This window comes from Rana temporaria, chromosome 8, assembly GCF_905171775.1.
Source record: "Rana temporaria chromosome 8, aRanTem1.1, whole genome shotgun sequence".
NCBI classification, from domain to species: domain Eukaryota; kingdom Metazoa; phylum Chordata; class Amphibia; order Anura; family Ranidae; genus Rana; species Rana temporaria.
Window position 1 is genome coordinate 50,017,039 of NC_053496.1, and position 18,351 is coordinate 50,035,389.

The 18,351-nt window shown below is 42.7% G+C and overlaps 1 protein-coding gene across 2 annotated transcripts in view; it reads left to right on the forward strand.

Annotated features, from left to right (window-relative positions):
- The window catches only part of LOC120946921 (alpha-2-macroglobulin-like protein 1), a 221,074-nt gene that overhangs the window by 67,284 nt on the left and 135,439 nt on the right, over window positions 1–18,351 (forward strand). For both annotated transcript variants that reach the window (XM_040361745.1, XM_040361746.1), the window contains exon 12: window positions 7,142–7,378. In XM_040361745.1, the coding sequence (XP_040217679.1) occupies window positions 7,142–7,378 (237 nt within the window). The remainder of the gene's footprint in view (window positions 1–7,141; window positions 7,379–18,351) is intronic.

Sequence of the window (18,351 nt, forward strand, 5' to 3'; positions counted from 1 at the left end):
AGTAACGGAACACCAGCATGTATTCAAGCTTCAAGCATTGTTGTTTTAGCCTATGGAAAGCACTAGAGATAAGAGACCAATTCTTACAACCAAAAAAAAAGCCTGCAATATGCCCGTAAAAACAGTAAATTTCATAATTTATACAGTAGGTGGTTCTAATAAATTCTATGGGGCCAAAAACAAATCTGGGCCAAAGCTACCTCAAAATAGTTCATGTAGCTTTTGGAGTGTAATGCCGCGTACACACGATCATTTTTCGCCATGAAAAAAACGTAGTTTTTCAAAAACGTCATTTAAAATGATCGTGTGTGGGCTACACATCATTTTTCAGGTTCTGAAAAACGACAAAAAAAATTTCCCAACATGCTGCTTGTCTTAAACAATGTTGTTTTTCGGGTTGTAAAAATGATCGTGTGTGGGCTAAAACGACGTAAAAAAACAGCGCATACTCAGAAGCAAGTTATGAGATGGGAGCGCTCGTTCTGGTAAAACTACCGTTCATAATGGAGTAAGCACATTCATCACGCTGTAACAGACAGAAAAGTGTGAATCGTCTTTTACTAACACTGAATCAGCTAAAGCAGCCCAAAGGCGAATGGAACTTCCCCTTTATAGTGCCGTTGTACGTGTTGTACGCCACCGCGCTTTGCTAGATAATTTTTTTAAAACGATGGTGTGTAGGCAACGTCGTTTTAATTATGAAGTTAGGAAAATTTCGTTTTTTGGACTTGCTGAAAGTCTTTTGCGTCACTGCTTTCTTGCCAGTCAAAAGTTCACAAACTTTTGTGTGGCTGTGTGTATGCAAGACAAGCTTGAGTGGAATTCCTTCGGAAAAAACATCTTTTTTTCGGATGGGAAAACCGCTCGTGTGTACGGGGCATTAGTCTTCATGTGTGAACAGTCATCATTGAAATGTGTGGGATTTAGGATGTTGAGAATTTTGGAGCTTTGAGCTACAAAATGCTCAGATGTGAATGGGTGCCTAGTCAGGCTAGCTTCCATTGTTTCTACATCTTTGGTTTCTGCATTGAGCAGGAGCCAGATGTTGGAACAAGTGTTTGTGCACTGGCTCAGAGACACAGGCTGGATGCATGGGATGTTGGGATTGTGTTTAACACAAAAGTGCCAGCCTGTAATACCCCTTCATAACCAGGCTAGTTTTAATTTCCAGTGCTGTGATACTTTGACTGACAATTACTTGGTCATGCAACATTGTACCCAATGTTTTAATTATTTTTTTTGAGACAGATAGAGCTTTCTTTTGGTGGTATTTAGTAATTATTTTTAAAATTTTCACACTATAAAAAAAAACAAAAAAAAAAACAATCCATATAGAAAAAATATATATGTGGCAATCAAAGATGATACAGAGCAATCACAACAAAATGTTACACATGATGGTCAAGAGATAATCCAAGTCAGCCTACACCTTTTGTGGGCCACTCCACTTCACCAGGACCATATATATCATATTCACAAAGTTATTCAGTCACAGGTACAGTAATTTGTAATTGGAAGAGAAAATACAATCATTATATAGGGACAACATCCAAACGAGGATGTTTTAAACCTTGCATCATCAAAAGCTGTCCTCAAAAGCAAGTTACTGTACCTGTGACTGAATAACTTAGTCAACACGATGCATACAGTTCTGATGAAGCAGGATGGCCCGCAAAACATGAAGACTGACTTAGGTTATCTTGTCCATCAAATGTGACACTACAATGTGATTGATCTTTACCATCCTTGATTGCCACATGTGACACATGGTTAACTGTTTTTAACCACTTCTGCCGCAAAAGGATTTATCCACTTCCTGACCTGGCCATTTTTTTGCGATGTGGAACTGCGTCGCTTTAGTTGACAATTGCGTGGTCGTGCGGTGCTGTACCCAAACAAAGCTTTCTTTTGGTGGTATTTGATCACTTCTGCGTTTTTTTCTTTGCGCTATAAACAATAAAAGATTGACAATTTTGATAAAAATCAATATTTTTTACTTTTTGCTATAATAAATATCCCCCAAAAAATATATAAAAAAACACATTTTTCATTAGTTTAGGTTGATATATATTTTTCTACATATTTTTGGTAAAAAAAAAAAATCGCAATAATTAAATAGATAATAATAAAGAAAAATTGATTGGTTTGCGCAAAAGTTATATCTTCTACAAAATGGAGGATAGATTTATGGAATTTGTTTTATATATACAGTACAGACCAAAAGTTTGGACACACCTTCTCATTCAAAGAGTTTTCTTTATTTTTATGACTATGAAAATTGTAGATTCACACTGAAGGCATCAAAACTATGAATTAACACATGTGGAATTATACATAACAAAAAAGTGTGAAACAACTGAAAATATATTTCATATTCTAGGTTCTTCAAAGTAGCCACCTTTTGCTTTGATTACTGCTTGGCACACTCTTGGCATTCTCTTGATGAGCTTCAAGAGGGAGTCACCTGGTGCAGCACCCCATCACTCTCCTTCTTGGTCAAATAACCCTTACAGTACACAGCCTGGAGGTGTGTTTGGGGTCATTGTCCTGTTGAAAGATAAATGATGGTCCAACTAAACGCAAACCGGATGGAATAGCATGCCGCTGCAAGATGCTGTGGTAGCCATGCGGGTTCAGTATGCCTTCAATTTTGAATAAATCCCCAAAAGCACCCCCACACCATCACACCTCCTCCTCCATGCTTCACGGTGGGAACCAGGCATGTAGAGTCCATCCGTTCACCTTTTCTGCGTCGCACAAAGACACAGGGATTGGAACCAAAGATCACAAGTTTGGACTCATCAGACCAAAGCACAGATTTCCACTGGTCTAATGTCCATTCCTTGTGTTCTTTAGCCCAAACAAGTCTCTTCTGCTTGTTGCCTTTCTTTAGCAGTGGTTTCCTAGCAGATGTTCTACCATGAAGGCCTGATTCACACAGTCTCCTCTTAACAGTTCTAGAGATGTGTCTGCTGCAAAAGGTGGCTACTTTGAAGAACCTAGAATATTAAATATATTTTCAGTTGTTTCACACTTTTTTGTTATGTATAATTCCACATGTGTCAATTCATATTTCTGATGCCTTCAGTGTGAATCTACAATTTTCATAGTCATGAAAATAAAGAAAACTCTTTGAATGAGAAGGTGTGTATTTTGGGACCATTGACATTTATACAGCGATCAGAGCTAAAAATAGCCACTGATTACATTGTATAAATGTCACTGGCAGGGAAAGGGCTAACACTAGGGGACGATCAAGGGGTTAAATGTGTGTCCTAGGGAGATGTTTCTAAGGCCTTGTACGCATGGTTTGATTTTTGGACGACCGAGCGTCTGTTTTTTGTCAAAAGCGCGTGTGCAGGATTTTGTCTAGCATACTAACTTTCTGCAAATTGTTGTTTGACAAACACGAACGTAGTGACATACTATGAGTATAAAGAGAGGAATTTAGTATAGAGTAAGGGCTGAAGGGACCCCAAAGGCCCAAAAGACCAAAAACAACAAAGGGGCAGGGGGACTATATCGGTACTAGATAAGAAAAAAGTAGAATAGAGAAGTAGTAGAGATAAAAGATATATATCTGTTTATTTAACATAGTATCAAAAAACAAGGGACACACATAATCATAAAATACATCAAAAAACAGCAATGTAAAGCGATGGACATATTGCACGACCAACCATACAGGTCACCGAGACGGAATGAACCCTGAACACAGATGGAGAGATCCTGCCTTGTATGACCCCCTTATTTTTTATCGCCACCCTGTGTTCAGGGTTCATTCCATCTCGGTGACCTGTATGGTTGGTCGTGCAATATGTCCATCGCTTTACATTGCTGTTTTTTTATGTATTTTATGATTATGTGTGTCCCTTGTTTTTTTATACTATGTTAAATAAACAGATATATATCTTTTATCTCTACTACTTCTCCATTCTACTTTTTTCTTATCTAGTACCGATATAGTGCCCCTGCCCCTTTGTTTGTTTTTTTGGTCTTTTGGGCCTTTGGGGTCCCTTCAGCTCTTACTCTATACTAAATTGATCTCCAGGATGATGGTACTATAACTTTCTGTGTCTACTGTTTACATTAAGAGGCTTATATTTAAATTATAAAGAGAGGAAGTTAATTTCTCAAGCGCCACACTTTGGGCCCCCTAATTTTGTGTTAGTAGAATTTTGGTGATCGTTGATTTGCAATTTTCAGATCGTACAGAACAAATACCTTGTAAAATACATTTGGCATAACTACATCAGTATCACCACAAAGCAGCTTCATTAATATCCCATTAAAGAAGATGAGAATGTGCGCTGCTCTTTTAACATGCCATCAATTGCCGTGTCACGAATGGTAATTCTAGATCACGAATGGTAGTTTACAAGACCGAAACTCTTCCCAGTCGTTCCTATATTCCGAGCATTCGTGGTTGTACTTTCGACTTTTTTGTGTGACGATTTCTGTACTGACCATCCGAAAATCAGATGTTGAGTTCACATCCAACAAAAATTTTATAGCCTAAACATCCAGCTTTTGTCTGATGTAAAAGTCCAATTGTCTGTCGAATGCACCATACTAACGATCCGAATATCCGTGGACAGCTCGTCTTCAGACTTTTCCCTTCTGATTTTCATACCGTGTGTACAAGGCCTAACTGTGGAGGGATGGGCATGCCTGGGGAAGGAGACTGATCGTTGTTCCAAAGCAGTAGGAACAACAGATCAGTCTCCTCACCCCTGACAGGACGGAGATCTGTCTGTTTACATAGACAGATCTCCATTTTGTCCTCCTCAGGAGCAATCACGGGTAGCCGGGGGCCGCCGGCGATGCGCATTGGCTCCTATGTCATGCAGCGGCGCATGTGTGTCCCCTATAATTCTTAAAGCGTACAGCTACGTAAATTTGCACAGGGGTGCCATTCTGCCACTGTCAGTCGATGGCAGATGGTCGGTAAATGGTTAATAATGACGGTATTTGCCCATGAGTATTTTATATATAAATGTAATAACATTTTTCAACATTAAACCAGTCCTTTTTTTCATTGTCTGACTCTCGATGGTAAATATAAAGTTCCACCTACATACTTTTTGTTTTTGCATGACGTAACCGGGATGATCCCCTTGGGAGTCTGAAGTTAGATATATTTTATACTCCACTTCCATATGGATTATTTTGCACTGGGTAAATAACCATCTACCACTTAATTTTTAGACATACAGTATAAGTAATGTGTTCAAATCCTAAAACAATCCCACAGAATCTTTGATGGTTGAGGGGTATGCAGGTAAAATAGGAACAGTGCTGGACAGTAAGGGTTATTTATTGGTAATTGCTGCAGCTGCATTGATGACAAAGCTCATTTTTTAAAGCTGGTGATGATGACAAAGATCATTTTTTAAAGCTGGCGATTCCCTTCACTGTAAAAGTAATTCTAGGCGACTTTGAAGCCACTGGATTACATTTACAGGTCTCTCACGAGCAATCGTTGAGCCTGATAAGGATGTGACTGCCATCAGGAATTTTGGGGCCCCTTACACAGCTTCAGGCATGGGCCCCCTGGAGAAGAAAACCGGGGGGGGGGGGGTGCTGCCGCAAATTGCAAATTGAGAAGCTGGGGGGCCTTTCTAAAAAAAAAAAGAAAAAAATATATAAAAAAAGGGGGTAGCCATCTGGGGCCCTGGGGACCTCTGGGCCCTTTAATAAAAAAGAAAAAATAAACCTCTGGGCCCTTTAATAAAAAATAAATAAATAAAAATATATAAAAAAAACATTTATAAAAAATACATAAAATAAAGGGGGGGTTGCCATCCGGGGCCCTGGGGACCTCTGGGCCTTTTAACAAAAAAATAAAAAAAAATAAACAAAAAAAAAATAAACATTAAAAAAAAGTGGGGTTGCCACATGGGGCCCTGGGGACCTCTGAGCCCTTTAATAAAAAAATATATATTTAGAAAAAAAAATTATATATATATTTTATAAAAAAAGGTGGGGGGTTGCCATCTGGGGGCCTCCGGGACCCTAAAAAGGGGGTTGCCATCTGGGCCCCTTACAGGTGTACTGCCTGTACCCCCCTGATGGTGGCCCTGAGAGCAACTTATGATGTTCCTCCTGCTGTGTGACATCAGAAGCCAGAAGCGACAAGAACTATTTATGGAAAAACACCCCAGGTCTTTCCATAAATAGGACCTGTCATGGCCTATGCTATCACAAGGAATGCTGTTCCTCCTAATAAAAGTGACAAAAAAAAAAAGTCCTAACATGCTCATGTTCATATGCGAATGCATGCATCGGTCCCTCGTGCATATGTAAACGGTGATTGTGCCGCACATGTGAGGTATCACCGCAAACGTCAGAGTGAGAGCAATAATTCTAGCTCCAGGCCTCCTGTGTAACTGTAAACTGTAAAGGATTTAAAGTGTCATCTATGGAGATTTTTAGGTACCCGTAGTTTGGCGGCATTACACAAGTGTACGCAATTTTAAAGCGTGACATGTTAGGTATCTATTTACTTGGTGTAACATCATCTTTTATATTTTAGCAACATTGGGTATAATATTGCGTTTTTGTGCATTAAAATTCATTAAAGCCCATTTTTTTCAAAAAATGTGCATTTAAAAAAACAGCTCAGCAAGTATCGGGTGACATATAAACAAAATATGCAACACCCAAGCCTCTGTGCAATGCAGGCAGATTGTGGCTGCTGGGAGACGTCAGCAGGGTGCATACATAGCTTCCTGAAAACAAGTATAGACTGGCTCTTGAGTTATGTGAATATCAAAATGCCTTGATGGTAGGATGTCTTTCTGGAGAAATTGGATTCGCTCATCCCTACTTAAAATCACATATGACTGCCCCGTGTTCAAGTATGCAGATTATTAACATTATTATTGCTGGGAGAGAGGGAGAGAGTACTGTACTGTCCTCCTAGTTCTCTCCTCCTCGGACTCATGTTACCCATTCTGTGAAGCCACCTCTGATTGAAAAAGTGACAAATGGCTGACCATGCATGATGAGTAAATCATTTTGATTGTCTTCCGTCATTGGGAAAATGCCAGAAGGTTCCCAGGTCTGATAAACTTATCAAATACTTCACTTTTGGTAGCTGAATCAAAGCCTAAAACCATTTATTTTCTATCATTCATAGGCAATATTTCTAAATAACGAAGATGTTGATGCAGAGGTGGACATCGGGTACAGAATGTTTTTCGATGGTATTATTTGGCTTCAACACTACTACTCTGAAAGTCAAAGCTTCCTGAATTTGGAAAATAGAGGAAAAGATAAACTGCCATGCGACACTGATCTGTCAGTGAATGTGGATTATCACATCAATAAGGATCAGCTGGATAGTAAAACAGACCACATCTCATTCTTCCACATTGTAAGTTTCACTTTTCTTGTAGCATTACGGATGTAAAGACATTATTTTATTCAGCTGATATAAGTATATACATGTACAGAGACTGGTGGTCCTTCTGTGCAATGGTGGTTTTCATATAAACTATTGTAGGGTTGTCCCGACACCACTTTTTTAAGACCGAGTACCGATACTTTTTTTCAATTACTCTCCGATACCGATACTTTGTTTTTTATGTTATGTTTCAGTATTTTTTTTATTTTACAATTTAAATGTTTTACTATTTTTTGTTGTTTTTTTACAATGCTTTCTTAGGGGGGGGGGGGGGTGGATGGTGTTTTTTTTTTATTTTGTATTATTTTTTACAATTAATTATTTTTATTATTTATTGCAAGATTATTTTTATTTTTTTCTTAGCCCTGTTGGGGGGCTTTGGTGAGATATCAGGGGTCTTAACAGACCTCTGACATCTCCCCTTTGAGACAGAGAAAGGGACTAAGGACACAGATTCCCCAGTCCCTTTCTCAGCTGCACTGAAAATGAATGGACAGGAGACAGAGGCTCCTATCCATTCATAAACTGAAGCATCGTAAACACAGGTTACAATGTTTCAGTTATATGAATGAACAGTCAGTGATTACTGACTCTGATCATTCGGAAAAGGTGGGAGCCAGGATTAACGGCTCCTATCGCCGCTCTCCATCCTGACAGAGGGGGACTGTCAGGACCATTAAGGTAAGTACTCACCGAGGCCGAGATGCTGAGGGCGGCTCACCTTTGCGACCCTGTGCAGACCACTCCCTGGAGTTAGAACAGAGGAGGGACGGCACAAGGAGGCACCGGTGCCGGGAACTGGTAGGCAGACTTGGTGCAGCTGACGAAAACAGGGCAGGTGCAGAGGACTGGGGACAGTCGTTGATCAGGCAGGAACAGGCAGGTAAGTTCAGAAGGGACCAACAGGAAACAAGGCAAATCCGGGTCACAGGCCGTGGGTCAGGAGTTGGAGAGATCAGAGGAAGTCCGTGAGAGCAAGCCAAGGTCAAGGGGCAGGAGACAACAGCAAATCCGATAAGCAGGCAGGGGTCAAGTGTAGGAGACGGCAGAGAATAGTCAAGGTATTCAGGTTTCAAGGTTCTCTCACAGGGTAAAGCTGACAACGAACCAGCAATTAGCAAAGGGGAAGGGGCTGGCTTAAATAGGCCGCACTGGCCACTGATTGGTCCACAGAAGTACAGGTTCAGAACCAGGCTCCAACGGACAGCACACAGAATAGAACTGAGCAGTGGCTCAGAGACAAAGAGCCGGACCTGAAAATGGAGAGGTCCCAGGTTCGATTCTACCCAGAACCAACTGGGGAATGTGACCGTGAAAGGTCTGTGCCCTGACAGGGACATTGAGGGTGACACCAAGCACGGAGGGGGGACACGGAGCATGGAGGGGGAGAGCAGAACAGAGGAGGACAGCAGCGGCACAGAGGAGGGACACAGAGCATGGAGGGGGAGAGCAGAACAGAGGAGGACAGCAGCGGCACAGAGGAGGGACACAGAGCATGGAGGGGGAGAGCAGAACGGAGGAGGACAGCAGCGGCATTGAGGGGGGACACAGAACATGGAGGGGGAGAGCAGAACGGAAGAAGACAGCACTGGCATGGAGGGGGGACACGGAGCATGGAGGGGGAGAGCAGAACAGAGGAGGACAGCAGCAGCACAAAGGGGGAGAGCAGCACAGATGGGGGAACTGGAGGAGGATACAGGGGACAGTCAGGTATCGGGTGCATCAGAGCATTTTCCCCGAGTACAAGTACTCGGGGAAATGCTTGGTATCGTTACCGATACTAGTATCGGTATCAGGGCAACCCTAATATAAATGGCCATACTGAAATATGGGCAGAGCATTTTTTGCAAATTTCCTTTATTTATTTTTCCCCTACAACTTTTGGTTTGGAAACCAAACTATACATTTTCTGAAAGCAATTTGTACGTCCACAGGGGGCTGTATATCATCAAGAAGGAGCATATTTTTGTGCTCAAGAGTCAAACATGTTTGCATACAGCCATGGGCAGTAGCTTGTACAAATCAATTATAGCAGGACAGACACCATGGCTGTACGCATGTAACCGCACACCTGAATGGTTAAGCACATATAGGGATTTATGAGCAGCACAATTTTCATCCAGAATGTAAGATTACATGTGTATAGCTGCAGTATCTCTTAACATGTCATTTATTTGCACATGTCGGGGTTGCCTCTGTTTTCAGGCTCCATGCACACTGAAGCGAAAAAAAACTATAAAAAAATGCCAGTGGCTTTGCAGGGAGCCTTTCGACGTTTTTTAGCGTTTTTGCAATAGCTTTAATCAGCGTTTTTCAGTGTAGCTTTTTTTTTTTTTTCAATGGATAAAAAAAACGCAAAAAAATACGTCAGCTTTTTGAGCGTTTATGAGCATTCTTTAGCGTTTTGCGGTTTTTAGCGTTTTTTCCTGCCGAAAAACTGCACTTTGAATGCAAATTTCGGGCGTTCAGAAAAAGCCAATAAATTTCAAAGCTCATTAACACTAAAAAAAAACAGGTGTGCATGGGCACAAAGGTTAACATAGAGTTCAGTTTATGGACTTTAAAAAAAAAAAAGACAAAACGCCAATAAACTACAGTTTATCAGCTTAAGGCTGGGTTCACACTTGTCCTACAAACGGTCCTACATTGGGAGCCTCATGTAGCATGACGTGTGAAAATCAATGTTTCCCTATGAGAGCTGTCTTAACTGGTCCTACACAAGTCGATTCGACTTTGAAAATGTTCCCTGTACTACTTTTGGTCCTACATTGATCCTATATCATTGAAGTCGTACCAAAGTAGTATCCTGTTCATGAAAGTAGGATGGATGTAGGACCAATGTAGGATAAATGTAGGACCAATGTAGCAGAGCAAAGTAGGATGAAAGTAGTGTAGTAGTGTGAACCCAGCCCGAGGCTGGGTTCACACTATACTACACGACTTTCATCCTACTTTGCTCTGCTACATTGGTCCTACATTTATCCTACATTGGTCCTACATCCATCCTACTTTCATGAACAGGATACTACTTTGATCCTACTTTGCCCTGGACTTGAAGTCCGACTTTCAATGAGCAGGGATCCGACTTGGATCCCTGCCAATATCAGGCACTGTGTTTGATATGAATCTTGAGGGGGAACTCCACATCAAAATTTTTAAAAAACGGCATGGGTTCCCCCTACAGGAGCATACCAGGCCCATGGGTCTGGTGCAGATTTAAAGGGGAACCCCCTACGCCGAAAAAACAGCGGGGGTTCCCCCGCAAAATCCATACCAGACCCGTATCCGAGCAGCAGCCCGGCCGGTCAGGAAAGGGGGTGGGGACGAGCGAGCGCCCCCCCTCCATAACTGTGCCAGACTGCATGCCCTCAACATGGGGAGGTAGGTGCTATGGGGCAGGGGGGTGCATTGCAGCCCCCCCACCCCACAGCACCCTGCCCCCATGTTGATGAGGACAGGGCCTCTTCCCGACAACCCTGGCCGTTGGTTGCCGGGGTCTGCGGGCGGGGGGCTTATCGGAATCTGGGAGCCCCCTATAACAAGGGGGCCCCTAGATACCGGCCCTCCACCCTAGGTGAATGAGTATGGGGTACATCGTTCCCCTACCCATTCACCTGGAAGTAAAGTGTTAAAAATAAATAAACACGCTACACAGGTTTTTAAAATATTTTATTAGTCAGCTCCGGGGTCCCCCCTCTCTTCTTTAGCTCTTTCACGAGGGGGGGCTTGCTTCTTCCGACGTCTTCTGGGGGGGGGGTCCCAGTCTTCACCGCCGTCTGGTTCTCTTCCGCCGGGTGGGGGCCGCTTTCTTCTTTAGCTCTTTCACAGCGGCCACCTCCCGGTCTTCCTCCGATGTCTTCGGTGGGCGGGGGGAGGTGCCCGGGCTTCTGTCGCCTTCTGCCTTCTCCTTCCGCCTTCTTCTTCGCTGTTGACACGTCGCTTCCTCCCGCTGTAATGCCGTGTGCGGCGGCTCGCACCGACTTTTATAGGTCTCTTTTGACGTCACAGTACCATCATGCTCCGGGTGCACGGAGCATGATGGGACTGTGACGTCATAAGAGACCTATATAAGGGGGGGGGCCTGATGAGGGTGCTCGTCAGGACACGCTGCTAGTTTGAGGAGCTCCGTGGGCTCCATGGATCCCTCGGGCGTGCGCAAAGCCGGTCTCCCCTCGTCCTTGCCTGCACCCTTCCCCCCCCGCCCCTCACCCGCTCCCCCCCCCCCCCGCTGCTCTACCTCGGTATGTGGGAGTTCCGATTCTAGGAGGTGATGCTAGGCATTGAAGTCTCGAGCTCCGAGCGCTGGGCGGGCTGTGTGGTGCTGTGCTGCTGTGGAGATGTGTGGAGGAGCAGCCTGACTCGTCTGACTCAGCGTGTCAGAGTGTCAGCAGAGTGTCAGCACGCAGTGCACTGTTGCGGTAAGGCTGAAGCCGAAGCAGATAGCTGATAACAGACTGTTACTAACTGTCACTAACTATAAGCTAATTGCGAGCAACTACAAGTGACTACAATGATTACAATTCATTTCAGCAATTACAGCAATTACAGCAGCTTTAAGTGATTTAAGTGGTTACAAGGGGTGTCTGGGGAATAGTGTGCCCACACTCAAAGGATGGGAGACGCATGTGCAGGAGATACGAGATAAAGAGGGGAAAGGAATTTCCTTTTTTTTTTCTCTCCTTTCTCTCTTTCCTCGGCAGCCCTTGATTTTGCTGCTCAGGAGGGGCCCTACAGACCATAGATGCCTTCCTTTAGAGGTTCATCAACGGGTAACTATAGCCCCAACTCATTCCTGTAATTGTTCCTGTAATGGACTGTAATCCAACGGTGAGTCACTTTTTGATTTTGCTTTTTGCCTGTCGATGGTCCCTCTGTATGAAAAATTGGTTATCGGTAGTCAGATGGACTGACGAGCTCCCGATCTGCTAGAAGATCTGCTAGAAGGGAAATATTTGCCTCACTACTTATTTCATTAGTCCGCTATTCAACCGTCGGAGCTGTCTGAGTGGTCAGTAGTGGAATAACTGTTCAGGATTGAAAACTCTCATAGCCGATCAATTGGCTGTGACCAGGGCATTTGGGTGGTCGACCATTATCATTTCTGTGCAAGTATCAGAGTATAAGGTATAAGAAATGAGAGGTCGCCCAGTTAGGGGTGCCGTAGTCAACGCCCCCAAAATAAGTGCCAGCCCTGGCACTATAAAAAAATATATGACACAAAACGCTTCCAAAGACTGTCCTAGTGAAACATCTGGGGCCAAAAGTAGATTATCATCAGGCCAACAAAAAAATGGACAGAGAAGATATTCTGAAACAGTGTCAATCAGAGAGACAGATGAGGATGTCGCGGAACTACAGGGCGCCACCCATAAAGATTTACCTCCATCAAAAACAGAGTTATTAGAGATGTTTTCACGATTAGAATCATCCATCTCACGAATGGAGCTCTCGTTAAAAAACGAGATATCGATTGTACATGAAGACATGAGTCACCTATTGAGAAGAGTGGAAGAAACGGAAGAAAAACTGGATAATCAAGCAGCAGAGGTGACAGAGTTAAAAATGCAAATGAAGGAATTACAAATGGAACAAAGGAATTTGCGGTACCGAATGGAAGATCAAGAAAACCGTAACCGGAGGAAAAACTTGAGGATCCGCGGTTTACCGGACCAGGAAGGAGAAGACCTCCAAGAGAAACTTGATAAATTATTCGGACACATTTTGGGTAAAATAGAAACGGAAAAAATCAAATTCGAGAGAATTCATAGGATTAGAAAACCGGCGGAATTGGCAGCGGAAATACCCAGAGATGTGATCGCAAGATTTCATAATTTTCAAGATAAAGAACAGATTTGGCAGCGTCTTAAAACCATTAGGCTGGTTACATTTAATGAGACTGATTTACAGATCTTTCCGGACCTTGCTATTGAGACCCTCTCTAGAAGGAGATTATTAAAACCGCTACTCGAACATTTAAAAATTCACAATGTCCAATATTCTTGGGGTTACCCAGCGTGTTTAATTGGGAAGAAGGAGGGCAGGTCCGCGACCCTAAGGTTCCCTGAAGAGATGACAAAGTTTTGTAAGAGACTGAAGATCCCATTGATAGAGATACCTGGTTGGAGTGAACCACAGGAGAAGATATCTCCTATACCGGGTCATCAGACATGGCACCTTATGTCACGAAATAAAAGAGGAAAATAATCAAACGATCCGCATAGGATAAATAACCAGAATTGAAAATGATGATGCGAGATGTCGGGGGGTGGGGTGCGGGGGGGATGGGGTGGGGGTTCGGTGGTAGGGGGGGGGGAGGGTGTGGGGGGGGGGCTGGGTGGCATGTGCTCGGGGGGTTGCCGGGGCCCCGGGGCTACTCACCCGCCCCCACCCCTTGGGTTGGGGGGGTTGGTGGTGACAGTCCTGGATGTAGCCCCACATGCAGAGCTCAACCTCCGGGGCGTGAACCGTAGGGCCGGGTGGAGTAGGTTGGTCACGGATCCATGTGCCTATTTAAGGCCGTAATGCCCCAATTGGTAGGGGAGGGGGGAGGGATAGGGGGAATGGGGTGGTTATAGTGCAGAAGAAGTGGGGGGAAGTGGGGGGGCAAGGGAGAGGGTTCGGGGGGGAGTATCTCCGATTATCTGTTTCAGAAATACGTTACCTGTTGAGGTTTTGCCCTGATGCTTATTGGAAAACCTGTCTATACAAGATTAAGATTGATATGTTGCAATCTACAGAGACCTACAATAATAACAATAAAGTAGCGGGAGTGGTTGGGGGGAGATTGACTATCTGGTAGATAGAACAGGAACCTTAAAAATACTCTCATATAATGTACGGGGACTAAACTCCCCTTTAAAAAGGGGCAATATTCTAAGAGAAATAAAACATCTTAAAACAGATATAGTACTCCTACAAGAGACACATATCTCGCAGGAGTCAAATCTTAAAATAAGTTCACCGGAATACCCACTATGGTACTACGGAGACTCACCGACTAAACGGGCAAAGGGAGTTGCCATAGGTTTTGCCAAGGAAGTAAGATTTGTCCTGGGAGAGAGAAAAGCAGATCCCGAGGGGCGGTATCTTTTACTTAGAGGAAAAATAAATGAAGTGGATTATTCTATTGCAAATATTTACTGTCCAAATAAGAACTCCATGAGATTTCTTAGGGGGGTCATCGAGATGTTTATGGATTTCAGGATAGGCCGGGTAGTTGTTGCTGGCGACATGAACCTCTGTCTGGATCCAGAAGTCGACTGTACGTCTCGTGTACAGCGGACTGGAGATGCACAAAGAAAATTACTTAAAAAAAAATTACATCAACTTCAACTGATAGATGTTTGGAGAATACAACATCCGAAAACACGGGATTACTCATTCCACTCCGCTGTACACGGGACGTACTCCAGGATCGACTTCTTTTTAGTGGATCATAGCTCACTGGATGTAGTGACAGGTTCTGGAATTGGAATAACTACCCTGTCGGATCATGCGCCAGTTTCAATTAATGTAAAAATCGAGGGAGCTCCCAAAAGTAACATCACATGGAGACTTAACGAGGATTTAATACAGGATGAAGAGGTTGTAGAAAGGATAAAACGGGAATTAGAATGGTATTTCAAGGCAAACTGCTCAGAACATATGCCGGAATCATTAGTTTGGGAGGCTCACAAGGCCTATATTAGGGGCATACTGATCGCAATAGGATCAGCGAAAAAAAAAGAAAGTAAGAAGAAATACGATGAGTTATATAAAATTATCTTTGATCTTGAACAGACCCATAAACAAACAGGAGGGCATGAAGCGGAGCGCAATGTTATCCTAAAAAGAGAGGAATTAAGAGATCTTATTGAATATGAAAATAGAGCGGCATTTCATAGACGTAAGAAAGAGAAGTATCAATGGGGAGACTTGTTGGGTAAATTCCTAGCAAAAGGGCTCAAAAACAAACCTAAGGGTAATTTTATAGAAAGCATTCAAACGGGCAAAGGGGGTAAGGTACATACAACATCTGAGATCGCAAGAGTATTTCAAGAATACTATGGGAAGTTATATTCGATATCGCAAGGGGACCCCCCCCCCCCCGAAAAAATTAAAAGGAGAAGTGATAATGCAAAAAAATTCCTAAACAACACATGTTTAAATAAAATACCCGAGGATAAAATTAGCTTTTTAGAAGAACCTATAACGGAAATGGAAATTCGTAACAATTTAAAGGAGTCACCAAAGGGGAAAAGCCCAGGCCCCGATGGGTTAACAACTGCATATTACCTAAAGTTCAGTGACATTCTGATCCCCAGGATGTGCTCTTATATAAACGGTATTGGTTCAAACTGGGATATTCGCCGAGAGGCATTAGAGGCTGCTATTACAATAATTCCCAAGATAGGTAAAGATCCCTCCTTATGTTCTAGTTTTAGACCCATCTCGTTATTAAATGCGGACGTAAAATTGTTTGCCAAAATCTTACCCGGGAGAATGAAAATAATCATGAAAGATTTAGTACATACTGATCAAGTAGGCTTTGTCCCCGGGAGGGAAGGTAGGGACAATAGCATCAGAACACTCCTGTTAACACAGATAATAAAAGATAGTAAATCCCCAGGTCTACTCCTGTCTATAGACGCCGAAAAGGCGTTCGACAGGGTAGACTGGGGATTTCTACTGAACACATTGGAGTTCATTGGGATCGGTCCAAAAATGATGGGGTGGATAAATGCTCTGTATAAACACCCAACAGCAAGAGTCAAGGTGAATGTGATACTATCAGGGACATTGAGATGTTCAATGGGACCAGACAGGGGTGCCCCCTGTCCCCTCTTTTATTTATCTTATTTTTGGAACCATTGCTGGACGGGATTAGAAATAACCCGGACATCAGGGGGATTCAAACAAATAATGGGGAACATAAACTCGCAGCATTCGCCGACGATATCTTATTATATATAACGAATCCAACTATAACCCTCCCGAATCTATTAAAAACTCTTAAATTGTATGGAGATGTATCAAATTTCAAAATCAATCCTCTAAAATCAGAAATCCTTAATATTAGCGTGAATGCACAGGACGTACGGAGATATAAGCAAGAGTTTGCATTTATTTGGAAAGATATCGAGATAAAATATTTGGGAGTTAATATCACAGCATCCCCTGAGCTAATTTACTTACAGAATTTTATCCCGTTATTAAATGATATTAAAATAGATTTAAAGAGAATTGCATCTAGACAAAGATCTCTACTAGGGAGAATAAATTGTTTTAAAATGTTTATTCTCCCTAAGATATTATATAAAATTCAAATGTTACCAATCGTATTACCGGGTGCTTACTTTAAAATATTAAAACAGTTATTAAATAGGTTTATATGGCGGAGCAAAAAAACGCGCATAAGTATGGAAATATTAATTAGAGATAAGGAACATGGTGGTTTGGGGGTACCTGATATTTACACATATTATACGGCTATTCACATGGCACGGGTGGTTGATTGGGTTAGAGATAACAATGAGAAAAGGTGGGTTAGATTAGAAAGTTGTTCAAACAAGTCACTGTTAGGAAAAGAGATTTGGATACCGCCACATTTCAGACAACAAAATACGCACATGCACACGATCACATTGGCATCCATGTCCATATGGGATAGGACACACAAAAAGCACAGATGGGGCTTTAACTCCCCATTAATCCCTCTATTCGACACAAATTTTTTTGCACCAGGGAAAATAGGCCTGTTTGGTAACTGGATTAAAAAACCAGATGCACAATTAAAAGATATATTAAAAGACGGCAAAATTCTTACCTACCAGGAATTAAGTAAAAAAAAAGAATTGTTTGAGCTGAACAGATGGCGATATATGCAGCTGACGCATTTTGTAGATTCCTTCCCCTCCCCCCCGAGGTCAGATAGAAATCTGCTCCCTTTGGAGCGTTTGTGTTTGGCACCAAAAGGAAGGGGCGGGATCTCCTCAATTTACAAAATTTTGATGAGATTGAAAGATCCCGGTTTCCCTCCTTATATTAATAAATGGGAAGAGGAATTGGAAACGGGTAAAACCGAGTTAGAGGTCAGGAAAATATTAAAAAAGACGCATACTAGTTCAACTAACTGTGCATTGATCGAAATGAACTTCAAATGTTTTGCACGGTGGTATATAACCCCGGCCATAGCACACCATTATCGAGATGATACCTCCAAATATTGTTGGAGGGGCTGTCTCGAAGTGGGTACTATGTCACATATATGGTGGACCTGTCCAAAAATTAAAACATACTGGAATAACGTATTATTAGTAATTGAGGAGATAACCGGAATTAAAATACCTCCTGATCCATGGGTCTGTCTGTTCCACGGGACAGAAATGTCAACCAAACAGTACATGAGAACTTTACTTCCCCACATACTAGATGCAGCAAAGAGTCTGATCCCCAATCAATGGAAGGACCCTATGAGCCCAACAGAGAGGAGCTGGTTTTGCAAAATCAATGATATATATTATGCTGAACAGCTCAGGTTCATGGGAGAGGAAGGAGAAGGAGGATTTAAATTAAAATGGCAGGACTGGGTTAATTTTAAACTTTCACCGAGGTATATAGATAGGATGATATAGTGTAAGAAGTATAACGGGCAAAGAGAGATACAATATGAGACAGAATTTCGGAGATAGGGGAGGGCGGGAGGGTGGGGTTAAGGGATGGGGGTGGAATGAGGGTGGGATGAAGTTTCGAACCATGATGTGAACTAAGGAGACTGCGAATGAACGCAAATTGATTAAGTCTCCTGATAGTTCTCTGAGGCGGAACAAAAAAAAAAAAAAAAAAAAAAAGAGACCTATATAAGTCGGTGCGAGACGCCGCACAGGGCATTACAGCGGGAGGAAGCGACGTGTCAACAGCGAAGAAGAAGAAGGCAAAAGGAGAAGGCAGAAGGCGACAGAAGC